This window comes from Pezoporus occidentalis, unplaced genomic scaffold, assembly GCF_034315485.1.
Source record: "Pezoporus occidentalis ecotype Australia unplaced genomic scaffold, CSIRO_AGI_Poc_V1 ctg163, whole genome shotgun sequence".
NCBI lineage: Eukaryota > Metazoa > Chordata > Aves > Psittaciformes > Psittacidae > Pezoporus > Pezoporus occidentalis.
The window spans coordinates 1120770-1146174 of NW_026913457.1; the positions used below are offsets into that span (position 1 = coordinate 1120770).

At 56.6% G+C, this 25405-nt stretch overlaps 2 protein-coding genes across 3 annotated transcripts; one reads left to right on the forward strand and one right to left on the reverse strand.

Annotated features, from left to right (window-relative positions):
• The first annotated feature begins 10127 nt into the window (after positions 1–10127).
• On the forward strand, positions 10128–14465 carry LOC134160739 (transcription factor sma-9-like). 2 transcript variants are annotated; one of them, XM_062613015.1, is made up of 11 exons: positions 10128–10504; positions 10852–10962; positions 11704–11825; positions 11931–12084; positions 12428–12616; positions 12741–12896; positions 12984–13103; positions 13624–13733; positions 13819–13893; positions 14069–14153; positions 14319–14465. In XM_062613015.1, exons 1-11 carry the CDS (start codon positions 10397–10399, stop codon positions 14430–14432), a joined length of 1344 nt encoding a protein of 447 aa, XP_062468999.1. In that variant the 5' UTR covers positions 10128–10396; the 3' UTR covers positions 14433–14465. The 2 variants fall into 2 exon arrangements, with proteins under 2 accessions (XP_062468999.1, XP_062469000.1); XM_062613016.1 differs by having other exon boundaries at positions 12765–12896.
• On the reverse strand, positions 14413–23900 carry DHX38 (DEAH-box helicase 38). The gene is made up of 26 exons (XM_062613014.1): positions 23548–23900; positions 22883–23070; positions 22620–22724; positions 22034–22199; positions 21811–21929; positions 21600–21676; positions 21291–21446; positions 20508–20669; positions 20317–20424; positions 19839–19951; positions 19602–19739; positions 19164–19350; positions 18888–19073; positions 18282–18422; positions 17994–18104; positions 17792–17908; positions 17566–17673; positions 17330–17442; positions 16631–16839; positions 16396–16550; positions 16040–16195; positions 15830–15964; positions 15626–15751; positions 15128–15223; positions 14841–14962; positions 14413–14695 (listed from the first exon to the last, which is right to left on the reverse strand). The coding sequence occupies exons 1-26, from the start codon at positions 23859–23861 to the stop codon at positions 14611–14613; spliced, it is 3693 nt and encodes a 1230-aa protein (XP_062468998.1). The 5' UTR covers positions 23862–23900; the 3' UTR covers positions 14413–14610.
• Positions 23901–25405: the final 1505 nt, after the last annotated feature.

Here is a 25405-nt window from a genome sequence, read left to right on the forward strand (position 1 = left end):
GACTGGCACACAGATAACGCATGTTCTCTTAGTCCTTCTTTGCATTTTTTTCCTGTAAATTCAGAGTGAGCAGGCAGGGACCACGCAGGGACCATGCAGTCTGACCTTCTGCACCTGCAGTCAAGAAAATTTCACCATGTCATTAGCTAACTCAGTAACTTGTTTGACAAAAGCAGCTTCGGCAGGCGCTCAGTGGGGCTTGAAGACATCAAGAGATGGCAAATGCTCTGCTTCCTCCCTTGGCAGTCAGTCCATTTGCATCACGCCTACTGGGTTTTTTCCCTCTGGTTATTGCTGTGCCACTGGAGCTAATGAAGCTTTCTATGCTTTATCTTTTCTGTATCTTAAAATATTCCTTCCTTTTTGGCCAAAGACTGAAGATTAACCATAAGGAAAGGAAGGGCATGAGGATGTTCTCTTTCTGCCTCCATTTTTGCATTCCTGTGCCCACCCTCTCCAACAGGGTTCTCCCTGTGGTCCCCACTTCAGGAGTCTTTTTCCACCTACCCAGCTCTCTCTGGTTTCTCTCTGTTTTCTGCCTCCACGTTTTCCCCTTTTCCCACCTGCTGCTGCATGGCACTGGTTTGGGAGAAGGCCCCCTGAGCCGATGCTGGTGTACCTGTCTGGGTGCACCATCCATCTCCTAGCAGCTTAGTAGCTGTAACTGAAGGAACAGTGCCCAGACCTGAGCAGCACTGCTTTTCCTTTACTCGTTCCTTCCTTCTTCCAGCAGGATTTCTGCTTTCTGATTTGTGGCTCAAGGTTCCTTACAGAAACGTGGCAGATCCTGCACAGCTTATGCGTGGTCTTAACCCTCAGACATGAAACCAAGAGACAGCTTGTGGTAGCAGTGGTGGTGATGGTTGCCACGATGAAGTAAGTACAGGACAGCACTGAGCAAGGCACTGCCAGCACGTGGCACTGAGGTGGAGGCAGCTCCAGCAGACTGGTGCCCTTCATGGTTGCCCTGGTGTCTACCCATGCATTCCCCTTACCCCAGCCAGAGGTGCTGAACAGCCAGGGCTGGAGGACAGGGGAGACACAGACTCCATGCTCCCACTGACCACAGCTCCTCTCCCACCAGCAGCACCAGGCATGGATGAGCCAAGGGGTCTGGTGCTTGAGCAATGGGGCTGTCAAGGGCTGGCTTCTGCATGACCGGGCTGGGTGGCCCCCACACACCACCAATCACTTCAGCACCTCCTGTGTACAAGGGAAGGTGCGGAGTGCCAGAGGGACAAGAGAGGCACAGAGCACTTCTGCCTGGGCCAGCAATTGGCTGGGGCTCTCAGCCTGGGCTGGAAATGCAGCAGGGCAGGTTCCGACCGAGCTTTGCCACTGTAGCTGTTTCCCCCTCCTGTGTGTTTACACAACCATTTATTCGTTTCTCCCTTCTCTGGAGGGAACCCTCACCAAGAGCCGCAATGTTTTTTAATAGGTATTTTTCAGGGGGCTGGCTGGGACCCTGGAAAAGATAATGAGATCATTTTCACTGCAGAATGCAAAGCTATGCGAGGCTTTCCTGTTATTTCTCCTCTGTAGACTCTTGACCGTGCTTCTGGTAATTTATGCCTGTTGATGTTCCTCCCCACCCAAACACAGAGTGCCCCACACGGTGCCCAGTGCGATGAGACCAAAGCCAGCGTCCTGCCTACACCCGGAACTGGGAATCACCGCTGAGACTGCACAGAAATAACCTTTAAGGCCATTAAAATTCCACGAACGCAAACACTGTTCCCGTCCTCCCTTTCTCGGATCCAGCGGCTCCGCGGGGGGGGCACCGACCCAGTGTCCCCCCGCCCGGGGCTCGGGGTCCCGCACAGCGCTCCCCGCACCCTCCACAGCCCTCCCGGGGCTCCGCCGCCGGGGAAACGGCGCGTCCGGGAGAAACCCGGGAAGGGCCCCGGTGCAACGGGCGGGTGGGGCAGCGCCCGCGGCACGCGGAGGCCTCGGGCCCGGCTCGGAGCGCGGAGCACGGAGCGCAGAGCACGGAGCGCGGAGCACGGAGCACGGAACACGGAGCACGGAGCACGGAGCGCGGAGCGCGGAGCACGGAGCGCGGAGCACGCAGCGGCTCCGGGCAGCGCGGCAGCACCGCGGCCCCGGCAGAACAAAGGTCCGGGTCCGGCGGCAGCAGCCACCGCAGCGCGGAGCGACAGCGACCCCTGCCGAGCGGTCACGGCACCGCGCGCGGCGGGCGGCACCCGCGAGCTTCCGGCGCACGGAGCGAGGGTGCTGCACCGGGCTGCGGGCGCGCAGGGCCGCCTCGTGCGGAGCCCGCTGCGGGGGGCGGCAGAACAGAGGCCGGAGGGGGCTGAGGTGCCGAGGAGGAATGTGGGTCCGGACAGGGGCGGGAGGCCAACAAGAACGGGGGGGCTGAGACCGTGGGACGCCAAAAAGGGGTGTGAGGGAGGCACAGCAGAACACAGAGGATGAAAACGCGCAGGAGGCTGAAAATGGGAGGGAGGCCAACACGAAGGAAGAGACTGAAGAGGGGCAGGAGGCCAAATAGCAGTGGAAGGCCAACGAGAACATAGAGGCCAAGATGGAGTGAGAGGCCAACAGGAAAGTAGAGCCTGAAAATGGGTAGGAAGGTTAGAAAGGGATGGGAGGCCAGGAGCAAAGCAGAGGCTGATGCCAAGAAGATTGTGAAGGCTGGAAAGGTGTGGGAGGGAGGCCCACATGGGCTGGGTGGCCAACAAGAAAAGAAGAGGCTGAACAAGGTTGGACGGCCAAAAAGGGGTGGGAGGACAACAAGTAAGCAGAGGCTAGAAACATGTTGGAGGGCTAACACACGGGAGGCCAAAAGAAGACATTAAAGGGTGAAATTGGTTGGAAGTCCAACAGAAAAGTAAACTGAAAATCTGGGAGGCTAAATAGCTGTGGGAGGCCAACAGCAAAGTCGAGGCTGAAAATGGGTACAAGACCAAAGAAGAGTGGGAGACCAACAAGAAAGAGGTTGAAAAGGGTGAAAGACCTGACAAAAGCATGGAAAGCCACCAAGAAAGCAGAGACCAAAAAGCAATGGGAGGTCAGCAAGAAAGTAGGGGCTGAAAATGAGTGCAAGTCCAAAAAGGAGAGGAGGCCAAAAAGAAAGTATTAGCTGAAAACAGGTTCATACAAGAGTGGGAGGCCAAAAAGAGCTTGGAGACACAAAAGGGGTGGGAGCCTGAATAGAGGTCAGAGGCCCAACAGTGGTATGAGGCCAAAATGGGGTTGAAGGCCAAGAAGAAATAGCTGCTGGAAACAGGTGTGAGGCTGGAGAAGAGTGGGACACCAAAAACTGTTGAAAGACCAGCAAGAATGGAGAGGATGAAGAGGGGTGGGTGGCAGAAAAGTTGTGAGAGGCTAACAAAATGAAGTAGAAGCTGAAAGCATTGGCAGGCTGAAAAGGGGTTCAAGGCCAAAAAGAAGGAAGGTCGACAAGAAAGTAAAGGCTAAAAAGCAATAGAATTCCAAAGATGGTTGGAGGACTAAATGGGATGGAAGGCTGGCATGCAGTCAGAGGCTTTGAAGGGGCAGAAGGCTGAACAACAAGCCAAAATGTGATAGGAGGCTGAACCAGGATGGGATGCCAAAAGGTGGGTGGAGGCTGATGTGATACTTGACGTCAAATAGGGGTGGAGCCAGAACCATGGCTGGATGCTAAAAGTGTATTTGGAGACCAGAAATATGTGAAAGGCAGAAAAATAGAGCACAAAAATAGAGCCCAAATATGACACAAACATGTCTTTGGTCCCCTCAGCACACATAACCACAGGTCACCTGTGACACAGGAACAGCTCCTCTGAGAAGGACCAAAACCTGAATAAAGCTTCCAGCCCAGGCTGTCTTTCAGCTTGCCCAGAGCCTGGGTCACCCCTAGAGCGCAAGCCCAGTGACAAGCACAGGGATGGGGGGGGGGGGGTCTGGCTCAATGTACCAGTGGACACCCAGCACATCTCCCACCCCACCAGAATTAATGTCTGCTTTGGCATTGGAGACTGGTGAGCAGAGGTGGAAACACACTGTCCAAACTTCTCTTTCAGTGGCCGCTGATGGCACGTCTGCAGCAGTCCCATTTACTCTGCTAACTACTAATTCATATGGGTTTTTTTCCCAGTTTGTTTAGCTTGTTTCCTCTTGCAGTCATCAGAGATGCACTTTCCTCCACTAGATCCAAGAGGGTTCTGTTAGGGTTCTGTTGTCCACAAAACCACTCACATATCCACATGTGAGCAAATTATCCATTGCTCTCCCCCACCAGACCCTGCGTTCAGCATCCCTGGAGTCCTGCAGGCTGAGGCAGTGCCTGTGACTGCTCCTGGAGCCCTTCCCAGAGCTCCAGCAGCCCCCACACCCTGAGCATCATGCCACCCCCAAGAGCCCACAGCCCCTCAATGAGCCAACTCAGCCATACTGTTGCCTCATCAGCCTCAGCTGCCTCTGAGCACCCACAAGCCGTGATCAGTCTCCAAGAGCACAGCAGCTTCCACCCTGCCTGTGATCCTGAACAAGTCACTGTGCTGCTGGGAGCAGGATTTTACATTTTGCACTGACCTGATATCATCTGCCTATTCCTGTCACACCACAACACCCAGAACTCTGAAGTGGCGGGACGCCTCCTTTGTTGTCCCCTCATCCCTGAATGCAGGAGCATGTCATTAATTATTTGATCAGTCTTGTCTTTGTTTTCTTCCATTTGTTAGGTAAAAACACTACCATCTGCTTTGGTACAGGTCCCTTGCATTTGCGGAAGTTCACCATTCCCTGTGCTTCCAGGAGGTTGCTCAGTTTAAAGTGATCCCAGGTCTGGGCTTTACTCCAAACAGATTCTTCCTTTCCATTTGCTCAGCAGCAGTATATTGGGCACGGGTACAGGGACCCTGCAGTCCAGAAACCCATGTGGGGACAGTGAGGCAGTGTTTGGGGTGGGGGGAAGCGGGCACGAATGTGCAGGGTCTGTCCCACATTTGGTGGGAAGGCAGAAGTTCCTTATGTTAAAAGGTGCTTCTACCTTTTAGCATTGCCCCCAAAATCACCAAAGACCATTCCATCAGTGGGGTTGACCCACTCTGGTGCCAGTAAATATATCTGATCAAAACCAGACAGGATTCTGGGGGTGTGATTATTTGCATACACATCAAATACTGAAATATAACTGAACTGACTCTCAGTGGCTCCACAACCGTGGCATTCCCTCTTTTCTGCAGAGGGGACAGTGAAGAATGGGCTGTTGGAGAAAGACAGGTTAAAATGCAGTTTAAAAAGAGAAGGCTCCTTTTAAAGTACCACCCAAAACTCTCAGGTGTGTTAAGAAGTTGGACCTCAGGACATGAGCGCTGCACATATCTAGACAGCATGAGATAAGAAAGCAAACAAAGCAAGGATTTAAGATCTGCCCTGCCCAGGGGATTTTCCTGTTTCCTGTGTGCAAAATCATGGCCATTGCCTTCTAAAAACTGTCCATTTAGGCTGGCTTCTAGGAAATAACATGCAGCCACAGATACAGCTAGCGTCAGTTGGTGGGAGCAGCAGGACTCAGAAGCAGAATGAGGAGCAGCACTCAGAGCCCCTCCACCAGCAGTGAGCTGCTGTCGGGTCCACGCAGGGCGACAAGGTGACATTTGCTGCAGGGGCACATTCCCAGGTCACTGCAGGTGATTCCTGTTGGCAGCTATCACAGGCAGGATACTCTGACCTGCGCTTTGTTGGCTGTCGGTGAATGCTGGCAAACTGCCCCTTGTGTGCACCATGGCTGGCGCTGCACCATGGCTGTGCTGCAGCCGGGCTGGGCGTTCGGCTGCACAACTGCCCTTTCCTGGGTCCAACACACTGCTGGTACGTGCAAATGTGATGGCTGCTGCTGCACAAGCTGCTTATGCATTCACATGGTTACAAGCGAGACCTTAACTTATCTGTGCTTCGGCTTCCCTGCGCAAAATGGAGATGATAATAACACTTGCTCATTTTGCAGAAGGGCTCTGCAGTTCAGTTCATGAATATCAAGTAGTTTGAGATCCTCTGATGGAAGGTGCTAGAGATGGACAAAGGGCCACTAATGGCACAAAGCTGACTAAGTCCCGAGCAGTAGTCGCACCCAGTGGCACTGTGTTTGCTAATCCAAGTGTGTAATCAGCGTATACAGAGGCGACATGTTGGTTCAGGCTGTGTAATACACAACTTCAAAGCACTCTCCCAACGTGAGCTCCTGCTTCCCGAGAGGGGCAGTCGTTGGCTCTGCACAGTGTCTGTGCACAGTGTCTGCAGCCACAAAGGGCTGTCAATGCGCACATGAACGTGGAGAGCTGCCTGGCAGCAGGAGCACAGGATGGGTGTTTGTCTAAATACAGACACAGTGCTGCTCCCTGGAACAGAAAACATCTACATGTCCCTCCTCCCTCCCCACCTCTGGCTGTCAGCTCTTCCAAATGAAGTCCCAGCTTTGTTTTCCTGATTTCCATTTTGTATCCTAAAATATTCACTCCAAGTTCCGCTTGACAGACATCCCTAATCTAATCTCCATGTCTGCTTTCTAATTTTCGCAGTCAGGATAAAACAAATTGGCTGGCGTTAATTGCCTGTGCAGCGGCCTGGAGCTTTGAGCCGTGATTTACGAGCTCGGAGCAGGCGCTCTGCAACACATTTTTCTTAATTTATTTTTAATGAGTCTCTCAATTAATTTTCTTGGAAACATCTTAATGATGTTAGAGGCGGGTGTTAATGAGGTTTGTACCAGTGCTTCATTTTGCATATTTTCAAGTACTGAATGGCATCCCAAACCAGCACCTAGTCCTAAACCAGAGAAAAGGCTGGAGAAAGGTCTCCTGCTCAGCTAACACTGCTCTCTCGGGCTAGGCTTTCAGGCTGCATTGGGTGATTTAGAACATTGAGATGAAGCTGGCCGAGCTCACAGGGATAGGGTGATCTCAGGAGGCGCAAGGGGTTGCGCTGGGGCACGGCTCGTGGCCGGATGCTTCCTAACAGATGGGATCAGGGCCTGGGCTCTGTGCCTGTCCTCAGCTCCTGGGCTTGGCTCCGTCCCGCCATGCCCCATAACTGGGCACCCCGTTGTGTCTCCCCAGCCAGATCTGGTGGGAGGCAGCACCCTGGGTCGTGGGGCCTGCTGGGGCATGGGGCCAGGCCACCTGGGGCTGTGGGTGCTCGGGGTGTCTCTGCGGCTTGCAGGGTCCCCAGTCATTGCTAGTGCATGTGCGGGTGAGAGGTAGCAGCTGATTGCCTTTGTTTTCTCTCAGCATGTCAGTCTTCATTAAACCAGAGGGGAATGAAAAAGGATTCACTTTTGTCCCAGCCAGAATGTGGCAGCTGTTTAATTTCAATTAACGTGGTACTGAAAAGAATAACATTACTGCAGTAATTAAAGTGAGACAGCTCCCACCCCAGCCCTGTGCAGTGCTGCTCAGCAGAGTCCGGTTTGACTTCCCATCCTCCCAGCACTAGGCGAGCACCAGCAGGCAGCTGTGGGTCTGGGCCGTGGGGCTGCCCCACAGGCTCACAAGGAGCTGGAGCAGGGCTGAGCACTCCCCGCCAGCCCCAGGGCAGCAGGATCGGCAGCACATCAGCTGCAGCAAGGAGAAAGCCACATAAGCAGTGGCTGCAAGTGGATCAAGGTGCTGCTGGCTGCATGTGGGTGCGCTCTGCTGCAGGACGACAGCGCAATGCCAAGCTGTGCTGAGCTGTGCTGAGCTGTGCTGAGCTGTGAGCCATGTGCCGGGCAGAACTGTGCCAGGCGAGCGGTTGGGGCTGCTCAGAGCTCAGTCCCAGCATGGGTGTGACATGTGGGGTGCTGCCAGGGGAGGGCAACCAGCTTTAACTAAAGCAGCAATGGCGCTGTGACCAAGGCAGAGGGTGGCACATGGGGGTTCCGTGTCCTGGCTGCCCCTGCCTGAAGAGCACTGAAACCCACAGAGAACCCCCCAGTTCCCCTGCACTGGCAGAAGTTGGGACTAAACTCAGTAGCATTGTGCACGGCGCGGTTTAGGTGGCTCTGCTTGCGGGACTGTTGGTGCTGCCGGTGCAGCGGATCGTCATGGCAACTGATGGTTCCTGAGACTGTGCATCTGTGTTCACCTCCTGGGACCAGGTTGGCCTTGGAGATTCCCGTCAGAAAGCTTACCTGTGAAACTGCACGAGCACCAGGGAGCGGCAACGGCACCGGGAGCTCCAGGGTGCAGGCAGAGCCAGCGGCTGGTGCGTGCCCCAGGCACCCCTGTGCAGCCACACTCAAGGTGGTGCTGGCACCCGGTGACACCAGCGCTGCCACCCGCGTGTCGTGTGGCCCTCGCAGTGCAGGCAGAGCAGCCACCCTGTGCCCGGAGCTGATGAGCCATGAGGGCGCTGACCGGGGTGCAGGGCTCCCCCAAACTCAGCACCACATACCCCATTGCACCAGCCAGCAAAACCATCCATTGTGCCTCTACGGACTGGACTTCACACACCTGCACTGCTGCACCCATCTACACTGAGCTAGCCCTGCCTCTCTCTGTCTGGCCACCATCGCACATGGTCCTTTGGCAGGTCAGTGAATTGCTCCCCAGCTCCCACTTGCTGCAGGGTGCCCCTCAGACAGAGCAGGTCTCCTGTGCCCCGGGAACTGGCTGGAAGTTACTGCCTGCCACGACAGGCACGCATACCTCCTGCCAGGGTCAGCCCATCCACTGTGCACCATTCTCCTAGAAGCCCTGGGTGCAGTTTCCTTGGCAGGATTTCCCTTTGCAAGAGCACTCGCCCTCTCCCCAGCAGGTCAGGGTCACACGTGTACCTGCAGGTTTGGGTTTCTGTGGACACCCCAGCCGGGCTGGCAGCCAGGCTCACCCCCATCCTCAGAGCTCCTCCTCACCCATGGGTGCTGTGCTTGCTCCAGGAAGCTTCTGGGGCACGCTCAGCCTCCATACAGAGACTGAGAGCAGAGAGGCTGCCCTGTGCAGCAGCAGCACACAGCCTACTGCCATCACTGAGCCAAATTCATTCATGTTTACCGTAACACACACAGGCAGAGAGTTTGGTTTGGGTTTGGTTTTTTTCTGGTGCTTTAAGAGGGGAAAAAACATTTCTCCCTCTCTGCCTAAACACTATTGATCTATGCCGGGAAGCCGCATGGAGAGGGAAGGGCGTGGAGAAACTGAAATTTCATTTCTGACAACTTGTTTCTGTTATTTTTACTTTTTTTTGGACAGGGAGAAGCAGGGTGCAGCGGCCTGGGCGATGTGGTCAATAGCTCCCCCCCAGCCGTGGCCTTGGGTGCTCACCGCGCACCACCGCGGCACCGGAGACACCTCACCGGGAGGGTTCCCCGCTGCGTGAGGTCACCAGGTTCCGGTTGTGGGCGGTGTCCCGGGGCCGCGGCCGGGCTCGGGCTGCGGGCAGGGAGGTGCCGGGGCGGGGGGGGCCGGAGCGCGGCAGCGATGGCGCGGGAGGGCTGCGGTGAGGACCCGGGCGGCGCTGGGGCCGTGCTGCCATGGAGGGGGCGCTGGGGCCGTGCTGCCATGGAGGGGGCGCTGGGCCCTGCGCAGCGCTGCTCTGCCGCTGCAGGAGCCCCAGGCCCGGCGGTTGAAGAGCCAGTGCCACAGGGCGGTGGGGCTGCCCCAGGCCAGGCCGGGCAACGCATGGAAGAACCCCGCTGGGACCGAGGGTCGTCGGGGCAGCAGGCAGGGCCTGAACCGTGCTGTGTCCTTCCCGCAGCGAGAGAGTGCCCGGTGTGTGGCACATCCAAGGAGGCTCCTGCACCTCCGGGCCAGCCCGAGAGTCCCAGTGAAGGGCTGCCGACACCGGAGGGGGCAACGTCAGACCTGAGCAGCTCCATCCGCCAGCTTCATCAGGAGACAGAGACCCAGGTGAGCGGTGCCAACCCCACTCCCACTCCAGGTGCTGGGTGTGGGTCCCCGGGCTGGTGGCTGGTGGTGCAGGAGGCCCTGGCCAGCGCTCACGCCTGCCAGCAGACGGCTCCTCCCCAGGGCTCGGGGATGTCCGCTCCTGCTGCAGCTGCACTGGTCCCACTGCCGCGATTTCCCACAGCAGCCACAGCTCCTGCTGGCATCGCTGCAGTGCCAGCAGGGTCAGGGGTTGGCTTCGTGAGCCCAAGAGGACTTTAGAGCACACACAGGGTGGTACCGCCTGGGGTGGGGGGGGGTCTGCACCCACCAGTTACCGACATACCCCAGTGCTGCTCTCTGGGCTGCCAGCAGCCTCATCCAGCCCTGGTGCGTGCCAGGAGCCGGAGGAGGGTCTGGCTGGAGCAGTGAGCAAGAGCAGTGCTGCTCATGCTGTGTCCTAGGGCCAAAGGCAAGCGTTGGTGCCGGAGCCATGGCAAGGGCAGCCCCAGGCATGCCAGGACACACCGGAGCTGGAGCCAGCCTCCATACGGGCACTGCAGCTGTACGTGGACTTCTGCAGGGGCATGAATCACGAGCTGCTGGTGCAGCTGCAGCACCAGGAGAGCACAGCAGAGCGGCAGCAGCAGCAGTTTGCCTTTCTGAGGCAGCAGTGCCAGGCGGTGATGGGCAAGGTACTGCTGGAGGGTGCCACAGGCCAGGCTGCAGGAGTCCCCCACCCTTGGCCATGTGCTTACATCTTGGGCAAGGCACCATGCCTGCCCAGCAGCCTGCCTGCGGGAACTGCTGGTGATCAGTGCTCAGGGACGGGCAGGATATATCCTGCCAGCCACATGTGGGACAAGGAGTTAGCACCTCACCCTGTATGGAGCACCCTAGACATGGGGCAGGCATGGCTGGCATGGCCCAGTAAACCCAGCTGAGCACAGCTGGAAGACTGCAGCTCCTAAGGGCCCCACTGACACTCTGGGCACCATCCAAGGGCTGGGCTCCCACAGGTCAGTGATGCACCTCTCCCCAGGAACAGAAGGATGAGGCAGTGCAGACAGAGGTCACCTTTGATGTGGCTGCCCATGGCCATGCGGACACCAGCTACAACATCCTGGAGAAGCACACACTGCTTCTCGAGCAGGTCAGTGCTGGCACACTGGGCCAGACAGGGGCCAGCACACAGCATACAGCAGTGCTGCTCACATAGGCAATGGTAGATGCAGAAATGAGGCACTGCAGGCAGAAGAGAGCAGCTAAGGAGTGCTGGTACTGACACAGAACACAGCTGGGGCGCGCGGCTGAGCCAGGCAGTGCTGAGGAAGGTGGGGTGGGTGAGGATGGGGCATCCAAGGCCTCTGGGCTGGAACATGTGAAGGCTGCAGCCTGCAGCCAGCAGCCTGGGCTGCCACAGTCTTGGTGGCTCCAGCCAGAGCTGCAGCCCAGTGCATGCCCCAGTGGCAGAGAGCAGCAGCAAGGAGACATTTGGCACCCATAAAGGCCAGCGTACATGTGGCTGGAGGATGAGGCACAAAAGGACCCCAGGAGGCAGCAGGCATCAGTTACTGCATGTTCACACACTGCAACACTCTGTCCATCCTGGTGTAACAATGGGGAATGGCAAGACCCTGTGGTCACCAGAGGCTCCCTGTGCTTTTGGGTCATCACCAGTTGCAGAGTTAAGGGGCAGACAGGGTTTGCCTCTGCAGTCCTGGGAGGGAGGATGGGCAGCCCCTGAGCCTGGGGGGAAGCAGCCAGGGGGGCACAGGAGCCACGAGTGCCCCAGAACCACAGCGGCGGCTCATCCCTGGGACAGGGGGAGGCAGTGCCAGCCACGCTGTCTCAAGCAGCCGAATTAGGCCCTGCCAGCCTGGACTCCCCGCAGCGCACAGGGGAGCAGCCGTGCCGGTGCCTGGGGGAGGACCCACAGCAAGATGAGGGCTGCGAGGTGGCAGCCGTGCTGCAGGAGGAAGCGGCCAGCAGTAGAGCAGAGCCGGCTTGGAGCAGGTGAGCCCCACACAGCCGGAGCACAGCAGGGCTCTCCCTGTGACTGCTCCATCACAGGCGGGCAGCCGGGCGCTGCAGCAGCTCAGGCTGTGCCTGTGCCCACAGGGAGCTGGCAGAGCAGCTCAAGGCAGAGCTGAGCCAGTGGCAGTGGAAGCATCAGGTGACCCTCGAGCAGGCACTGCAACACATGCATGCTGCGGCCCATGCTGCAGAGGAGCTGCAGAGGAACCAGAAACAGCTCCAAACCCTGAGGGAGCAGGTAGGGAGCAGGCAGGACCTGCTGTGGGGTCCCTCCGTCAGCCTGGGCCCGGTCTCTTCTGCCCCTGTGGGTAACCTAGGGCCCACCCAGTGCCAGCAGCAGGCTGCCACACCATGAGAGCTGCAAGGGGAGCTGCACTGTCAGTAGGATGGGAAAGAACAGCTCTAGCAAGAGCTGCTGCAGGCAAAGGAGTGGACGAGCACTCTCGAGAGTTAATAAAGCCCTGTACCAAAGCCTGTGCTGCAGGAGTGGACAGTGAGCTGGGATCAGCAGCAGGAGAGAGGGCACAGACCTCACTCGAGCACAGCAATGCTGCATTCCCTGATGCATTGCCTTCTCTCAGCTGAGGACACAGGAGGAGCAGAGCCAGGGCCTGCAGCATCACCTGGCTCGGCTGCAGGAAGAGCTGGGAGCCACCCAGGCCCGGGAGCAGCAAAACCTGCAGCAGCTGAGTGAAGCCAAGGAGACCATCCAAGTCCTGCACCAAGAAGTGGCCTCCAACAGAAAGCACATGGCAGAGCTGCTGCAGCAGGTGAGGGCAGGGACAGGGCAGCCCTTGGTGCAGAGCTCACTCTGCCCCTGGGCAGCACTGGCCCTGGGTAGCCCAGCCTGCCATGGCCTGGCCAGCACGCTCTGCCCCGTGATTCTGCACACAGGTGAGGGACATGACCACCCTGCAGGCAGAGCTGGCCCAGGCCCAGCAAGAGAAAGCCAAGCAGGAGGAGAACATTGCAGCCTATGTGATGCAGAAGCAGCAGCTCCACTGGGAGCTGAGGAAGCTGCAGGGGTCCCAGGAGCAGTGTAAGCAAGAGGTAAACATGTCCTGGGCCTTCCCACAGGGCACCAGGAGTCTATGCTCAGCCTGTGTCCCTCTCACTGCTTCTCTGTGCCACCAACAGGCCCATTCCCTCCAGGAGACGCTATGTGAGCTGAGGAGCCGAGCCCAATACTGGCAAGAGCTATACAAGGACAGCGCCCAAGCTCTGGCTATGCGAGAAGAGGAACTAGTTGTTTGCAAGGTGGAGCTGGCTTTCCTCAAGGAAGAGCTCAGCAAGGCCATGGAGCAGATGCAGGTTAGAAGGAGGCAGCACCACAGCCCAAGACAGGAGCACAGGATGGGCCCCCTAGTACCAGGGAATAACAAACATCCTGGTCCACAGGCAGGGGAGGGGGGGAAAGGAAAGGGGACAGCATTCTGCAGCTCCTAGCTGCCAAGGGAGGAAGCTGAGGGTCTGACAGCAGCAAAGCACACCACCTTCTCCTTAAAGTACCCCTCCTCACTCAGCTGCTAGAAGGAAGCACCTCTGCATTGAGCTACCATGTTAGAACAACAGTTCAGGGCAGTAGTGCTGAGGTTAACAGTGGTGCTCCAGAGCAGGTCTCCTGAGGCACCACCCTCTCAACCCTCTGCTCAGCCCAGGTCGCTGGTCCAGCACAGCCTGGGTTCTCCAACTGCCTTCAGCCCTTAGCTCATGGAGGCTGGGAAGAGCAGTCACAGGCACTGCAAAACACACATGGCACTGTGGTCACTCTTTCCAGGTGAAAACCCTGCACTCTGCCCAAGCTCTGCCATGCTCCAACAGTGGCAGACTGCAAAAGGAAACAGAGCTGCTGCTGGTCAACATCAGCCAGTGTGTGAAGGAGCCAACGTGAGTGAGAAGCCTTACTAGAACACAGGGGCAGGTGGCTGCCGCCTTCTCACACCGAGTCGCTCAGCTCATACCTTGTTTTCAGGTATTCAAATGAGAAACTAAGGCACAAGATCCAGTGGGAAATCAAGCAGACTGCAGAGCTGCTAGGTGAAAAGGAGTAAGTCCTGAACACAGGGGTGGAGCTGAGCTATCCCAAGCAGCAGTTACTGCTGCTGGCAGGAATGTATGGGACACATGGACAACTGCTGGACTAGTCAAGCTCCTGAAACACCAGCAGATCAGGGTTGTCTTTGCATCATTGCATCCCCTCATTTCCTCTCCCTTTCCTCCAGGCATGTTCAAGACACACTGCGGGAAGAAGACACATACCTCATGGTTGGAACAGATGAGCAGCAGCACAAGTGTGAGCAGCTGAAGGTGAGAATTCCTGGCACAGCCTGGCTTGAAACAGGGTTGGCCCTGTGGGCTTTTGTGGGCAAGGGCAGCTGAGCACAGGCTGTGGCAGAACTGCCTCTGCAGTAGTATGGGCCAGGGCGCCTTTGCCCTCTAGGTCAGTGTAACGCTGTGCCTTGTGTCCTATAGGGCAACAACTTCACATTACCAGCCCCCCACAATTCTGCAGGGCTGTTTCCACCCCCCTCTTGCCCAAGGGACAGGAAACAGCGCAAAACAAAGCAAGGACTAGACAACTTTTAAACAAATAAAAGTCTTTTCTGTTCTGTAGCAAAATCAGTGCCAAGCACTACATCCTTTCTGGGCCACAAGCTGTAGAGTGCCTCAGAGAGTACAGTGATCAGAGGAGGGGCTGGGCACACATCTAAGACTCAGCTTCTCCTGAAAGTCTTTAGGCTTCAAAGCAACGGGCACTGCTGCCTTAGAGGCCAAAGCGTGCTGGGGTGCGTCGTGGTGTCAGGGGCTCGCCCTGCTCCTTCCGCCCAGGGGTGTAGATTTTAGTAGATCTGCCAGGAGAGAACAAGGGTGATTAGCGGAATACGTAACTTTTCCCTGCACCACAGCACCCATGAGAAAGTTGGCGTGCTCCATGCAGCTCACTACTCCTGCTCCTCAGCAGGCATCCCACGGTCAGGCACAGCCAGCACCTACCTGGCACTGCCCAGAGGGTTGCGGCGCTCCTGCTCCTCCCGGCGGGCACGCAGCTGCTCCTCGGCCAGTGCCATCTCCTCCTCCATGGCAGACACTTCCTCCTTGGCACGGCGGCGGTTCTCCTGGAGCAGGGCAGGGGAGGTCAGGGAGAGGCAGAGCTGGCCAGCAGCCGACTCGCTGCAAGCCCACAGGCCTGCTCCCTCCACGCCAGAGAGCACACACCGTGCTGTAGAGCAGGTATGCAGTGGGCCTGCTGTCTGCCAGCTCATCCTGCACAGGAAACTCACCTGACGTGACTTGCCAGCATGCTTGATACTGTAGAACATGGGGCCCAGCTCTGCCAGCCACTCTCCATCCACAGCGGTGACACACTGCATGTATTCCTGCAGGGACAGAGGAAGGGACAGAGGAAAGGTCAGAGTAGCAGGATGGCACTTGCCGACTGGGCACCATTTCCAGAGCCATGGCAGCTCCCCCCTCCCCCACTTGCTGATGGCACTTTTCATGCTGGGGCTACACCCCTTCCAGATCATTCCTGCCAGCCTCAGAAGCTGCTATGGGCTGGACTTGGTGAGACTGCAAAGTTCAAACATGTCCCACACAGGTCAGGCTAAAAAAGGAACAAACAGGACTCTGCAGATGACATAGACATGCCTGGTTGGTATAGATGGGAAATGCTGATAACTGCCCCTCCAACAACTCCTAGTCACACGGCAAAGCCCTCCCACCTCCCTCATCATGACAGCACTCATCAGCCTTTCGGCCAGCCCTCAGCTCAAGCTCACCTTGGTGGTCATGACCAGCTCGTGATACACAATGTAGTCTGGTGTGTAGCCCATGCCAAACAGAGAGCTTGTGGGGTGCAGGTGGCAAGGCATGCCCGTACGGATGTTCACATACTCCCCAATGCCCTGCAAAGAGGAGTATCGTCAGTGACTCAGCTCCCAGACAGGGCTTTTCAGCCTCAGACCAGCAGAGACAACTCTCACCTTAAGCTTTGCAGCTTGATGGAAATACGCAGCACAGATGCACTTCCTGACAACATCCCAGTCAGTACCACAGGATGCCAGGCTCATCCGCTGCTGCACCATGATGTCCTTGAGCTGGGCACGCACCTCCCGCACCTGCAGGGGTGTGTGACAGTCAGACCCCTCTCCTGTGTAATGCTCCCACCCACAGCCTCATTGCCGCAGCCTCACCTTCCGCATGGCCTTGGCATGGATGAAGTGCTGGTTGCACCACAATGTGGAATACCTGTTGTTCTTCCACTGCAGGTAAACATTCAGGTAAGTCAAGTGATCACTCTCGGGAACAGCAAATTTCTCCCGCACTTGGTCACTCTCCTCCTCTCGGCCCTGAAGGGTGAGAAGAGAACACAGGTTAGTCAAAGACCAGGTTGGACAAGGCCTTGGGTGATATGATTTAGCGAAAGGTGTCCCTGCCCATGGCAGGGGGGTTGGAACAGGATGATCTTAAGGTCCTTTCCAACACTAACTATTCTATGATTCTAAATATCAGCAGAAAGCCCCAGACTGCTGAAGGAGCAAACAAGTACCTTAGGCCGATAAAAGATGGCAGGTACAGACAACATGGAGACAATAAGCAAGATCTCGGAGCTGCAACCCATGTCACAGGAGACAATGAGCATTTTGGAGAGTGCAGGATCCAGTGGAAACTCCACCATGAGACGTCCCGTTGAGGTCAGACCACCTATAGGAACAGCACAGTGGTCAGCAGCTGGGCAGGTCCCACTCCCACAAGGTGACAGCTTGCCCCAGCAGCCAAAGTACCAGTGTTATCCAGGGCTCCCAGGATCCACAGCTGATACATGGAGTTAAGCATGTTGTCCTCAGGGGGCGGATCCATGAAGTGGAACTGCAGCAGGTCCTGCACACCCAGGGACTTGAGCAAAAGCACCACATTGGCAAGGTTGGTGCGCTGGATCTCAGGCACTGTGGTTGTCAGCAGCTCATTCTTGTAGGCACTCTGGGTGTAGAGCCTGGAAAACAGATGACAAGAGCATGTTCCTCACATTCAGGCCATGGTGTCCCCTACTGACTCACCCACCGCTGCCCACCCCAGCCAGCAGGACATCAGAGGGGAACTTCTACCCTGGCCAACATGTGGCCTCCCCAGCGCTTAAGGGTACCCGTGCTGCAGCACAGCGCACACCCTTCACAAGCACAGTAATTCCCTGGGCACAGACCAGCCTCAAAGCAATGCATTGAGAAAGCTGCTTAGCTTGGCTGTTACCCTCACAGGATCAAGGGCAGAACAGCCACAAGTGAAGACAGGCAAGGGAAGAAACTGGAGCATGGCCTTTCCTCTGCAGAGGCACTGGGTCCAAAAGACAAGGGCTCAAGACCTGCCTACTGCTCTCATACCTCCAGAAGTTCAAGACAACAAACAGCTCCAGTGAGAAAAAAGTATGTATAACCTGATGCCAAGCTGCAGATAGGACAGGAACAGGAACACCATTATGTGCCTACCTGAAGCAGTGGCCTGGGCCCGTTCGGCCAGCTCGGCCTGCCCTCTGGTTGGCATTGGCTTGACTGATGGGGTAGATCTGCAGTGCATCCATGCCTATACGGGGGTTGAAAACCTGCAGGACATAAGCAGAACAGAGTGAAGAAAGAGGAAGGCTGGGTCATTACCCAGTCACAGAACCCCCTCAGACCAAACCCAGAGATGACAGACATAAATAGTACAGGAAATCATGGCTTACCTTCAACTTGCAGTAGCCAGAGTCAATCACAAACATGATGCCATCCACTGTTAGTGAGGTCTCTGCAATGTTGGTGGCAACAATGCACTTCCTGACCCCATCTGGAGCCTGCAAGCATACTGCACGTTAGTCACAAAAGGCATGCCTGCACCTCTCACTACCTCAGTAGTCTTCCCTGTACTAGTTTCTCCTACCCCCACCCCTACCACAGAGCACACATCAGCACCTTCTGGAAAATCTTGGCCTGCAAGTCCGATGGCAGCTGTGAATAGATAGGCAGAACAGCGAGCGCAGGCGCCTTCTCCAGCTCTTCGAGGTGCTCAATGATTTGCTCTGAGGTCACCTAGGCACAAGAGGGGTGTAACCATAAGATGGGGTGTAATCATAAACAACAAGGGGGTAGGATAGTGCCTACCCTTCCAGCTCACCTCTATGTCCTCCTGGCCAGGCATGAAGATGAGGATGTCTCCAGGAGCACCAGACAAATGGACCTGCAGGGCTTGTTTCACTGCAGCTTCCACATAATCCTCTTGTGGGGTCTGAAAGGCACAACCAGATTTCAGACATCAGTATGTGACCTGCCCAACCCTTCGTGCAAGACTGCATCACAGCCCAGCTTCTCCTCCTCTATCCTTTGACCACCACAGAGTGCTGTACACCCAAGAATCAACCCCCTTCTGTCACAACAGAACTTTCCCCTGCAACATTGACCATACCTTGCTGAAAAGAATATCAACAGGGAAGGTGCGCCCAGGAATGTGGAAAATGGGAACGTTTCCAAAGAAGGAGGCAAACTTATCCGCATCCATGGTGGCTGAGGTAACAACAAGCTTCAGATCTGAACGTCGGGCCACCACCTAGAAAGCGGATGAAAGGAACAGTAAGAAAAGGGCCCTTGGGCATGGCTGCAGGATGCTTCTATTGTTACTGAGACAACAGCACAGGACAGAGCTTCTGTACTCTAGAGTCACTGGCTGTTAATGCCAGGGAACACAGATGCAGTTAAGCTTATTTAACTGCTCTGTGCAGTTAAGTAAGACCAACCTTGGTCCAGGAAGCCTTAAGCCAGCAAAGATCTCTGTACCTAGTGACAGCTAGCCAGCAAGCTTCTGGCAGCACTTCTGGCACTAGGGGAGATTTAACAGCTAATTAAAACTAAGGGTTAGAACCACAGGCTAGGATGGTGGAGCAGCAATGCAGAGATGTGGCAGAGCTGCTTCCTTCTCCCAGACTTGGTAGAGAAGGCCCATCCCTGTCAATATTTTGTGTTAAGACCAGCTCATGTCCTCTGTGCTGCTGTTGTCCTCTCCAGGCTCACATACCTCCCGAAGCAAGCCAAAGAGCACGTCAGTATTGAGCGAGCGCTCATGTGCCTCATCCATGATGATAGCACTGTAGTTGTCCAGGTCAGCCTCTCGCAGGGACTCACGAAGAAGGATCCCATCTGTCATGTATTTGATCAACGTGTTCTCGGACGTGCAGTCCTCAAAGCGGATGGCGTAGCCCACCTGGGAGGGTAGAGATACAAGTTGGTCTCCGAACAGTCCCATGCACTCACTGTCCTCAGCCCACAGCCCTGCACCCACTGCCAGGCTCACCTCCTCCCCAAGCCGCACGCCCATCTCCTCACTGACCCGCTTGGCAACGGACATGGCTGCCACCCTGCGGGGCTGCGTGCAGCCAATCATGCCGTAGTCGGTGTACCCATCCTCATGCAGGTACTGTGTCAGCTGTGTCGTCTTCCCGCTCCCCGTCTCCCCCACCACAATCACAATGCTGTTGTCTCTGCAGAAAGGGAAAAAGTATTGCTTTACACACCATGAAGGGCTTTTGCACTCACAGCCCTGGCTGGTCACCCATGCATCACCCCCCTCAGACAGAAGAACTGCCACCAACCACACAAGGCAGCGGGGTTTGTTTCCTGAGGGTGCAGCATCCAAACAGGCCATGTAGCTCGGAGAAATTCTCACTTGGGTTTCTGAGATATAGGTCAATGCCCTGGGAATGCTCTCTGACCAGCTCCCTAGCAGCCATACCTGAGGATGGAGAGCAGCTCCTGCTGCACAGCAAAGATGGGCAGATACTGTCTCTGCTCCAGGATTGATTTCTTCTTGGCAAACTCGCTGCTGGCTTCATTTTTTTCTTTCATGTGCTCAGCAAACTTCTGCTCAGTCCTGAGGAAACACCAGAAGTCCACACACTTTGTTAAGCAAATGGGCACCATATAGACCCCATTACTGACTGAGCAGGAGTAACTAAAAGCAAGCTCATACTTGTAATCCACTTTGCCATCTTCTGTCACCATCTCATCCTTCTCGTCTTCTTTCTTGATCCCCATAATGTCTCCCAGTTTTGTGCCTGCCAGCTCCCAGTGCTTATGCTGAGCCTGGAAGGAGAGAGAGCACCATAACTGCCACAGCAAGCCCTGACAAATCATTCTCCTCCAATCCTATTCATAAGACTAGGAAAGCATGTTAGCCCCACAGTTCTAGTGCTAGAACACAGAACACATACCCCATTCCTATACCAAGTCTCCCTCTTCCAAGTGAGCCAAAGCAGAGCTCTTTAGACACTGGTCTGGATACAGAGAGTATCCAGATACGCTGGATAAACAATATCCCAGGTCACAAAAATATAAACTCCTTATTATCACTTGCTACCAAAGCCTATACTCTGCAAAGCCCAGACAAACGCTGTAAAGCACTATATAACGTATACAGGGCAGTAGTAAGTCAAAAGGTCACACCATACCCTCTTACGCTCCTTTTGCTCCCTGTGCTTTCGCACCAACTGGCTGCCTTTCCGGGCTATGATGGCCAAATCTGAGGTGGCGTCCTTGACAGGGATGACTGGCTCCGGCTAGAGGAAAGAGGTATTGTTTCAGCATGAAGAGCTCACACTTCTGGGGCTCCCTGCCACCAGTCTGCAGCCACAGTTTTTACCTGCTTGGTGAAGACAATCCTTCCATCTAGGAAAGGGGGCACCAGGTTGTGCACCAACAAATGCACTTTAGCTGAGTTATCCTCCTCAAAATCGTCATCGATTTCAATCCGATGAACCACACCGCTGGTCAGCATCCGATTTGTCTCCCAGCGCTCGTTATCCTAAGGGAAACAGCATGTTAGAAAGAATACAAAAGCCTCACAGAAAGCCCAAAAGATCACACCAGAGCTTAGGGGTCTGGGACCCACACTGACAATAGGATGAAACTGATGCTTCCAGCCTAGGAAGCCTGAAACCAAGCACTTAGGGAAGAATAAATAACTGGAAGCAGCAGGGTACAGGAAACACAGTCTGACCCGATGAAGCACATGCTCAACAAGGCTGTCTCCAAGGAAATGCAGGAGAGGCATTTTCCACAAGGCCCCTGCCATACTCAGAACACACCAGGAAGCCAGGACATAATCCTGCTTGTGCTAAGGGCAGCAACCCCCACCATCACTGGGCCAACAGCAGACAACCCGTGCGATGTAACTCACACCCCAGAACAGCAAGAGCATAGCCCTTCACATTCCTGTTGCCCTGCGCACTGTGAACCACTGCAGTTACTCTGTGCAGCAGGTACAGGGTTGCACTGTCCAGGGGAGCTTAGCAATAGCTTCCCTGTGAGCCTGGGCCAGGACACACACTGTGCTTCCCCACCTCGCAGCAGAGGCTTAGCTTTGCAGCCACCAACCAGATCTATGGAGGGACAGCAAACCCCACACGTTCACAACAGCCCTTACCTCGTTGATCTGCCGCCGCTGCGCTGAGATGCGCGTCTGCCTCTGCTTGTGCAAATGCTGCTCCCGCTTCTTCACGTACTCGTCGGAGGAGCAGGCCAAGGGGTTGTGAAACTCGTCGTAGCCCTCATCCATCATGTACCAGTCCCGGTCAGCTTGCTGGGAGGGGAGAGGCGCTGCCATGAGCACCCTCGGCCCCGGAAGCCACCAGGGCCGGGCCGGGCGCTGCCGCTGCTCCCGATGTGGCCGCCGGGGGGAGCCCGCCCGCCGCCCGCACTGCTGCCTGCCCGCCCCAGGACCCGCGGCTCTCACCCGCTGATCGTCCTCCCACTGCTGCCGCTCCTCCTCCGTCTCGAAGGCGATGCCCTCCTCCCCGTCTGTGCGCCGGCCTGGAGGGGCGAGCAGGTCAGTGCGGCCCCAGTCCGGGCGCGCAGGGGAAACCCTACAGCACCCAACCTGGTGCTTCCCGGGAGAAGGGAATTTCCACGGTGCTCTCCCAGGTAGCTCAACCCTGGCTCCTCACCTCTCCCTCTGGACAGCCGTGGTGTAGACCCGAGGTGTCTCCGGTCATCAGCCCACTCGTTGTATTTGTACGATGGTGTGGGCAATGGTGTCTTATCTGAGTACCTGCTCCTCACAGACCTGGAAAACAGCACAAGGGAGGAACTGGTGTCAACAGCCAGGCACAACCCTCACATACACCCTCCCCTTTCTGCAACTAACAGCTCAGCCCCAGGCACTCATACCTGTCCCGGTCTCTCCGGTCCGTGTCCCGCTGTGATGATGGCCGGTGGCTGCGCTCCGAGTCTCGGGAGGAAGGCATGGGCGAGGGAGATTCCCACTGTGAGCGACGAGCACTGCTGGAGCCAGTGTCATCCTCCTCCCAGCCAGAGCGAGACGGCGTGGCTGCATCTAGCAGAGAAGATGGGGTTTGGCACCTGGTGTTCAGTGACCTCCTAATGACCAGGAGCCACTGTACACCTTCTAGCAAGGAGCACGGAGAGAGGGTACCCATCTGCCCCTATCTAAAACATAGGACTGGGCCAGAATTCCAAGGAAAATTGCCAAGTGACCACATTTCTATCACACAGACCCAGAACAGACCCCACTGCACAGAGATCAGCCAGATGTCCACACACATGGCTGGCAGATTGCTCCTGGGCCCAGGTCAGGCTAGGAGTTTTAGGTTTACCCTAACCACAAATGTTAACAGATACAGGCTTTTTGACCCACACTTGTCGTGACAAAACCGGCAGAAAACATTAACAACAAAAAGAACAAACCCCTTCCTGTTTGGTCTCACATAAGAACTCTGCTGGGTCCCACTCCTACCTTTGGGCCGATGCCTGGGACTCTCTGGTTCACTCCTCCTGCTGCTGCGCTCTGATGAGCTGTCCCTGTCTGACCTGCTGCTGTGACGACTTCTGTCCCGTTCCTCTGCAAAAGGAAAGTGAGATCATGGGCCAAGTGCACCAGCAGGCTTCCCAGATCTGCTGCAGAAACTGCCATGAACATTAGCTAAGGACTGCAAACAGGCTGAGGGATGAGCCCAAGCCCTAAGCAGTAAGAGGCACAAAGGTCTTTTGGACAATTACCACGGTGCCGTTTGCGATCATGGTCCCGGTCCCTACTGCGTTCCTTCTTCTGCTGTTTCTCCTCCTTGGAGGAGGCAAAGACACCATGTGCCCGACGGTCCCTTTCACGCTGCCGGTTGCGTTCCCAAAACTCCTCACTGACGCCCCCCGTGTAGGAAGGTGATTCCACATGGGTAGAACGGTAATGCCTGCAAAGGCAGAGCAGAGAAGAAAAGCTCAAGAGTGCTGAGGAATAGTTGGCCTTCAACTTGACTCACACAACTCTACTTCTAACCTCTGCCGTAGCAGAAGCTTACAGCTGAAAGTGCTCTCTCTATCCTTTGCTAACAGCACACAGCGTCTCTGATGCTCTCACATGCAATTCTGAACAGGCCGCAGCCTTCAGGCATCGGGAAGCACGGACTCTCTCAACTGGGATGGCTGGTGACTGTAGGCCTGACAGCACCTACCCTTAACACCCCAGGCAGGGCAGCAGCGAAGAGCCTTGCCCAGAGTTCCTCAAACCTAGAGGTGCCCCCGGTCCTACCCGAGGAAATTCGCCGCCCCGCCGGTCACCGGCGCAGCCCCGCACACCCTGACGGTGCTCACGCTCATTCCCCCACGGGGATCCGGCAGCCGCGGAGGACCCGGTGGCACCGAACACCCGCCCGTCCCCGCAGACCTACCTGTGAACGCCGTGGCTGCTCCGGGTGCCCTCGTCGCTGTCCTCCTCGGCGTTGCCCGCCTCGCCGCGGCTCTCTTCCCGGTCCTCCCCGTGCGAGGCGACCCGGGACCGCTTCCTGCTCACCTCCTCCTCCCCTCGCTCCCGCCGCTTCTGGGCCGCCAGCACATCCAGGCCCAGCAAGGAACCCCGTGGTGCCGGCGCCTTGAAGACGTGCAGCTCGGCGGCGGCGCTGCGCTGCCGCAGAACCAGCCCGCCGGCCTCGCCGTCCGGGGTGGTCCCCGCCAGGCGGTGCAGAGACCCCTCGGCCATCGCCATCGCCGCCGATGAGCGGGCGAGAGGGGTAAGCACTGGAGCTCTGCCTCTGTCTGTGTCTGCCTCTGTCTGCGTCTGCCTCTGTCTGCGTCTGCCTCTGTCCCTGTCCCTGTCCCTGCCCCGTCCCCGCCCCTACCTACCCTACCCTACCCTACCCTACCCCTACCCTACCCTAACCCTGTCCCTATCCCCACCCCCGCCCCTACCTCTGCTCCCGCCTCCACCTCTGCCCCCACCCCCGCCCCCACCTCTCCCCCCACCCCCACCCCCGCCCCTACCTCTGCCCCTACCCCCGCCCCTACCTCTGCCCCTACCCCTGCCCCTGCCCCTGCCCCTGCCCCCGCCTCTGCCCCTGCCCCTGCCCCGCTTGCGGTTGCCTCAGCGCCGTTCCGCCAGCTCCCCCGGCGCCGAAATGGCCGCCCCACAGTGCTCCGCGGGAAGAGCCGCTCTAGCCGCGCGCACCACAGACACAGAGCCCAGAGCCTATAGGAGCGGCAGCCACCATAGAGTGCCGCGCCGCTGGGCAAGACGCGCTACCGGTCCCTCGGCGGACTTCCGGGGCGAGGGAACAGCGCGGGGTCATGTGGCTCCGGGGCACTTCCGGGTGCGAGCGGCCGGGGCTTCCCGTGCGCAGCGCTGAGCACGGGGCCGGTGGTGCGGGCCGGTAACGTTACGTTCTGAGTCACGCTAATTTTGATGGCTTTGTAACGGAAAGGAACGGCGGTGCTTGAAGGTCGTTCGCATAGCTTTGTGTGCTTAGGACCGTAGTTAAAAAAGCGTAAGGAAAGCAGAACAGAAAAACGGGAGCTGGGGATGGGGAGCGTCTGGGACTTGCAGATGTCCAGGGTGGGCGAAATAAAACTGATGAAGGGAAAGACAGGGTGATGGCTGTGTTTGTGGTGTTAATGAACCCATTGAGCTCGTGTAAACATCTGCTGGGGAGTATCCGGGCCTAGCAGATGTCCAGGATGGGAGCAGTTAAACTAACTGCTAAGTAGAAGGACGAGATAATTGCTGTGTCTGTGGTGTTAATTAAGCGGGTGATTCAAAGACTGCCAGAAGTGATGATTGTTGACAGAAGTAAACGACCCTCAGAGACCACCACCACATTTTTGTATGCATGCGGGAAACTTTCCGGAAAATGATATAATTCGTGTGTAGCCTCATGAATATGCATGTATGCCGAGTGACTGTATAAGGCCGGCTTGTGTAGCAATATGGTGACACGCGTTAGGAGGAGCTCTCCCCCGTGTCTCCCGGCGCCGCAATAAAGAATACCTGCTTGTCAGCTTGGAACTCTGTTCGAGAGTTTGTTCCTGGAGTTTTCTCTGAATCGGGCCTCACCAGTGCCCAGTGCAGGGGCACAACCCTGCCCTGGCCCTGCTGCCACACTGGTGCTGATACAGCCCAGGATGCTGGTGGCTGCCTGGGCACAAGCTGCCCAAGCTCAGCTCCATCAATCAGCACCCCCAGCTCCTTTCCCATGAGCAGTTTCCAGCCACTCTTCCCCAGCCACTCTTCCCAACCACCCACAGACCCCCACCAGT